Here is a 6597-nt window from a genome sequence, read left to right on the forward strand (position 1 = left end):
CTCCTCCACCAAAAAAAAAGTTAAAGAATGTCAATAGATTTTATATTATGATGTTTTGACATCTCACATGTCCCATGCCTTTGGTCCCCTATTTGGGTCCGTGAGGCATAAATGTTCAAAGATTAGAATTTGCTTAGTGGTCCATAAGCAGACAACCTCCTCCTCCACCAAAAAAAAAGTTAAAGAATGTCAATAGATTTTATATTATGATGTTTTGACATCTCACATGTCCCATGCCTTTGGTCCCAGGCATTAATGTTCAAAGATTAGAATTTGCTCAGTGGTCCATAAGCAGACAACCTCCTCCTCCACCAAAAAAAAAAATTTAAAGAATGTCAATAGATTTTATATTATGATGTTTTGACATCTCACATGTCCCATGCCTTTGGTCCCCTATTTGGGTCCGTGAGGCATTAATGTTCAAAGATTAGAATTTGCTCAGAGGTCCATAAGCAGACAACCTCCTCCTCCACCCGAAAAAAAAGTTAAAGAATGTCAATAGATTTTATATTATGATGTTTTGACATCTCATATGTCCCATGCCTTTGGTTCCCTATTTGGGTCCGTGAGGCATTAATGTTCAAAGATTAGAATTTGCTCAGTGGTCCATAAGCAGACAACCTCCTCCTCCACCAAAAAAAAAAGTTAAAGAATGTCAATAGATTTTATATTATGATGTTTTGACATCTCACATGTCCCATGCCTTTGGTCCCCTATTTGGGTCTGTGAGGCATTAATGTTCAAAGATTAGAATTTGCTCAGTGGTCCATAAGCAGACAACCTCCTCCTCCACCTAAAAAAAAAAGTTAAAGAATGTCAATAGATTTTATATTATGATGTTTTGACATCTCACATATCCCATGCCTTTGGTCCCCTATTTGGGTCCGTGAGACATTAATGTTCAAAGATTAGAATTTGCTCAGTGGTCCATAAGCAGTATCAACCTTGATAGGAATGAGGAGGCTTGCATCATAAATAAAAGAGTTAAAAATTCCAAACTAATCCCCGAGTCACTCATGAATGGTATGTACCTTTCGAAACTAATTCCCTAGCCACCTATGGATGGTATATAGCATTCTATTCTATGAGAGTGTTCAGAAACAGAAATATAGCAATTGCATTGCAGCAAGCACCAATAGAGCATGCTTTTCAAGCCCTTAAAAAAACTAAATCAGAAGTCTGAAGTTCGTAACATGTTTTGCATGTTGAAGAGAAAAGATATCGGTATATATGTATATAATGATAGTTTTATAGTTCCTAATCTATATATGTAAGCTGTATAAATCAGTATTGCATGCATAGCAGGAGGGAATTAGCTTTTTTTTATTATAACAAAATTAAGGTTTGTTTTTGCATGTTGAATGAGCAACTATAGTTCTTAATGGTACTTGCCTTTTTCCCCCCTCTTTAAATAGGAATTTTACACAAAAACCACTTATACTCTTATCAAAATTGATACTTACCATCTTTAATATTTTTAATACCACATTTACTTGCTAGTATCTTTGCAATATCACACTCATTTAAGTTTTCAGCCTAAAAAACACGTGAATTAGCCATTTTAGCCCCTGACCAAGGCATGTGTTTTACACGTGTCCTAATTAATAAAAAAGTTTAAAGGGTTTCTTTTCAATATTTGTCCTCCAAATCTTCCATATTTGGCATTAGTCTCTGTCTAGCATCCATGGACCTCCTAATCCAAATCCCCAAGCCCTAATATCACCTCCCCTCAATACTCCCTCCCTACCCCTTCCAAACCAAGGAAAAACACCCCCTAAACCCTAGACAAGGGGCAAAAGATCGACAAAACAACCTCTATAACCCTCTCTGACGAGGATGACGCCAGTCAGTAGAAGAGGACATCAATCTGGGGGATTAATTTCAAAGTATGATCATTTTAGTGTCTAATATCAAAACATGAAAGATTTGGAGGACTAATATTGAAAAAATCTTTGTTTTTTTATAATTAATTGGACACGTGCTTTGTATGTGTTCGGGGTCAAGGTATTTTTATTAGCGCACGTGTTTTTTATGCTGAAAACTTTAATAGGTTTTTTATGCTAGAAATTTAAATATGTGTGACATTGCAAAGATGTTAACAAGTAAATATGGTATTCCATAACAAAAACAAAATAAAATAAAATAAAATAAAATAATAAAAAAATGGTAAATATCAATTTTGATAATAGTAAAGATGACACTAAGGGAGAAACTCAAAATACGTTTAAATACCTTCGAAACGGTAGTTACTACATGATGCAATACGAAGCAGACTTTAGTTTAGTCACCACTAATCTTTATGCACTACAACACATTCACACATATATTCAGATTTATTTATTTAAAATTTCAAATAATACTACAACACTTATGATTGAACCTAAATTTATATACAAGTCACAAAACCCAAAAAGAACAGAAAACGAAAAGAAAAATGTTTAAAAGTTAACCCTGAAATTTGGCAAGGAGCTTGGGAAAACAAACTTGTCTCCAAGCTGCTGTTAGATTTTGAAATTCACCATCTTTTCTAACCCCAAGAGCCACTGCCGCTGGCTCACCCTTCTTTCTGATACAAGTGCCCGTGCACAGGCAGCCAGCAAGACTTCTTCCTTAGTCGGAAACTCATACTCAAAGGACTCAGTGGACTTAAATGTCACGACAAAGTTGATCCATGCACAGAACTAGTAAATGGCATAGTTGATGCATGCTGTGGCTCATTAAGACCTAATACTTGTAGAGTTTGCCTGCATTTAGTATGAAACAGAAACATCAGTCAGAGAATAGAACTGTTAATGTATACTGGTTGTTTTCAGTTGCAAATGCATGTGGATAGTATATGGCATCGCTTCAATTCGATTTTTGAGTGCATGTGAAGACGGTGAAAAATACAACCTATCTTGGGGAAAAAAGTAATTTCAATTCAAAATTCCAAACATGTGAATCATTTAGTATCATATTGATTTATAAATCCATGCCTTAAATAGTAGTGGTAATTGCAGAAAGACCCACTGTTCTATCATCACGGATAGAGCACCTGAGTTCAATTTGTTGCAGATAAATCCCTGGAATGAATTCTTTTTGACTCTTATACCATCAGGGGGTCTACTTGTGAAAGAACAATTTCCTCTCTTAGGGTGGTAAAAAAGATTTACTCAGAGGGTCTATCCACTATTGGGTAATAGTACAGGGGGTCTATCTGCAATTAACCAACATCAGTGATAAGTACTGGAACAGTACCTAGACAATGAGGTCCTTATGTTTGGTTGATTGGCATAAGCCGCAAGGGGACCTCGTAAATTAGCATGTTTATTCAAAGCAGTCATGAGCTGCGGAGGAGGTAACTGCAAGATAGAATTTTGCATGAATATATTTGTAATGTAAGGGGAAAAATGACAACTCAAATTAAAAAACAAACAAATAAGCACCTGTAACAGGACATTAAAAGAATGTGGGTGTGTCTGAGACACTAATTTTAAGAATCCCACCCACAACTTCGGCATCTTCCATATCTGTATGATAAAAAGGGAAGTTCGAACAGTCTAAACATAAACTTGCACGTGATGATAGGCATAATCAACGGGAAGAACTTATATAATTTCAAATAAAGAGACTTCTAGTTTTAGATCAGAGAGATTTCTAGGTTCATTTGGGAGGTTGAGCCTCTCATCTATTGCCAAGGGAATTATCCCCAGACTCTGTTCTGCTCGCGGAGGAGACTATTCCCGAAGTTTCTCCTACAATTTTGCTCAACAAAGAACTATCATATGTTTTTCATGATTTTGCAACTAACACACACTTATGGTGATCTCTCTCTGCTGAAGTAGAGAAAAGAGCTCCAACATGATTGAGAAATCAGCATAGGTAAAGAAATATTTATTCAAATAAATCAAGAAGGATCATCATACTTGTCAAAGACATTTTAGTAGTCCAAAGTTCTTTCAATTATAAAGTCCAGCAATTCACTTCTACTTAAACAGGTCCAATACGTAGATTTGTCAAGTTTGCCTCGATGTAACATCAGGTTTTCATATTTGATAGTATTCATGACAATATAAAATGGCCCAAGGTACCAACCCCCTTCATCAAAGTTTGCAGAATGCCAATAAAAATACCCTCTATCACATGTAGTTATGCCTTGCCCTACCATCATGAGAAGAAAACATAGTTTGGCCTTTTACGTTTCTCCATCTCATTACTTAGAATTTGGATGCAAGCTTGTATATTTAATAGAACCAAAAGGAAATTTTCTACGAAAGAAATCATAGCAGGAAAAAGAGAAAAGAGGGAGGTGTGATTGTCTAGTTAACAATTTTTTCATGTTTGTGTATGTTAGGCTGCACACATACATTTAAATGAATAGGAAAAGAAAATACATGTTGAAAAAAATGGAATTCTATACCTGTTTATTCACAAGTTTTGAAAGTATTCCCATGACGAAATCAACCTGCAAAAAGGACAGAAGAATAATCCCATTTCTAAAGGATGCTTTCACAACAATAAACTGGGGCATGACAATGTTTTGTTGGCAAAAGGAGAGCAGCCGAGGGGTGGGTGGGGATGGGGGGACACTTTTGTTGACTTACCCCTCAACATGACATATTGTAACCTTCATCTAATGAGATCTTAAATATCCCTTTCATATCACTTAAAAACACCCGACTAAAAAAAATCCAATGTAATAAAGAGATATTCTAAGAAATTACTGCTAATAAAAGGTTTTCTTTACATATGTTAATCAAGTTTTACTGAATGGGAAGCGATGGGAGGTGGAATTGTTACCTGGTGTCATGACAGCTACTTTTACTAATTTCTTACTACATACTATACAAGTAATAAGGACTGAAGGAGCATATATGTAAAGCAATTACCAGGGCAGGGTAAGTGCCAATAGCTTGAATAACTGTTCTCATAAAAAGCATGGGCAGGTGATCACGTTCAACCTGAAATGATTGCATAATCATATAAGACTGTTTCCTACACTAAATGGTGAGAATTAATATGTCAGCACTAATGGATACCATGTGGCTAAGGAATTTTGCTAAGACATGCTGAGTGAAAACAGTACGTTGCTCAAAACAAGCCGTGCAAGCATCTGTTATCTGAAAAAACAAAATCCCCATTGATTAATCTTTTGAAAACATGTGTGTATGTGTGAATGAACATATGACCAACATACCTTTTTAAGCGCAACCCCATGTTTCACAGGATCAATATCATGAATAGCAACCAGAACTTCCACAGGTGTTAATGCGGGGCCTGTATGAGCTGAACCCTGCCATGAAATTCATATGTAAGTTAGGCATAACGTGTCAGAACCCCAGCTCATAAAATCAATCATGATGGTTCAGCATGATGCTAATATTACATGCTTATACCGAAGACCACAGAAAACATAACTGCAAAATGTGAATAAGATGGCAAGAATCAATATTATCCGACGTATAGTAATGTGCAAAGGGTGTTTTCAAGTAAACCATTCTTAATGCACACTGAGGAAAGACACGGACAACTCATGAAATAGGATACACGTCAGGAATCAGTAACACAAATTTATGTATGATAACGATATCTTGATGTAATCATCTTGATAAAAAGATCTGGCATTTCACTCGTGTAATAAACTACTATGTTATCATCATCATGCAACCCTGTGCTTCTTTTATAATGAAATGAAAATATATGATATTATTACACCAACCAATAGAGTTATGCCACTGCATTCAATTGTCAGTCTTGTTTATACACACACACACACACAGACACACACACATGCGCCCGTGCAAAGAGACACGCACATATATGTCTGCATGTATGTGTGCGTGTGCGTGTGCATATTCATAACAAAATGAAAATATAGGATATTATTAGACGAGTGAAACACTTGGCAAGATTGAGAGTAAAACCCAGAGAAAAAAGAAATGACCAATGGCCACCGGTAGATGACATCCAAATATTCATTATTCACGGCAAAAAAGAAACTTACATTTTGAGACTTTGAGCATCAATATTCAAGCTCATGACCCAGCAATATCAAAAGAAAACTTACACAATGAAATTCTATGGTGAGAAAGAATACAAAACCCACTCACTACAATTTGAACATACCAAAATTTTGAACACATCGCTGCGATGCTGGAAGCTAGATCTTAAGATACATTCACGGATGAAATGATGAGCGGGGTTGACCCAAACTGAGATGGGCCTGTTGAGGTTCTCGATGCAAATAGGCCCACTCAGTCGACTTGACCACAAGTGATGCGGGTCGGATTAATTCGAAACAAACCAACTGATCATTTGACCTGTTATCTTAAAGCATCAGTAGGTACTTTAACTATTTAACCACTCACTACAATTTGAACATACCAAAATTTTGAACACATCGCTGCGATGCTGGAAGCTAGATCTTAAGATACATTCACGGATGAAATGATGAGCGGGGTTGACCCAAACTGAGATGGGCCTGTTGAGGTTCTCGATGCAAATAGGCCCACTCAGTCGACTTGACCACAAGTGATGCGGGTCGGATTAATTCGAAACAAACCAACTGATCATTTGACCTGTTATCTTAAAGCATCAGTAGGTACTTTAACTATTTAA

The 6597-nt window shown here is 36.3% G+C and overlaps 1 protein-coding gene across 1 annotated transcript in view; it reads right to left on the minus strand.

Moving 5' to 3' along the window:
* LOC109846606 overlaps positions 2258–6597 on the minus strand; it is a 38057-nt gene continuing 33717 nt past the window's right edge. Inside the window, exons 23-29 of the mRNA XM_020415853.1 lie at positions 5177–5272; positions 5019–5099; positions 4869–4940; positions 4400–4444; positions 3426–3509; positions 3238–3341; positions 2258–2744 (exon numbers count right to left, since the gene is read on the minus strand). Of these exons, the coding sequence (XP_020271442.1) occupies positions 2654–2744; positions 3238–3341; positions 3426–3509; positions 4400–4444; positions 4869–4940; positions 5019–5099; positions 5177–5272 (573 nt within the window). The 3' untranslated portion in view covers positions 2258–2653. The remainder of the gene's footprint in view (positions 2745–3237; positions 3342–3425; positions 3510–4399; positions 4445–4868; positions 4941–5018; positions 5100–5176; positions 5273–6597) is intronic.

The sequence above is a fragment of the Asparagus officinalis genome, chromosome 7 (genome assembly GCF_001876935.1).
Source record: "Asparagus officinalis chromosome 7, Aspof.V1, whole genome shotgun sequence".
NCBI classification, from domain to species: Eukaryota; Viridiplantae; Streptophyta; class Magnoliopsida; order Asparagales; family Asparagaceae; genus Asparagus; species Asparagus officinalis.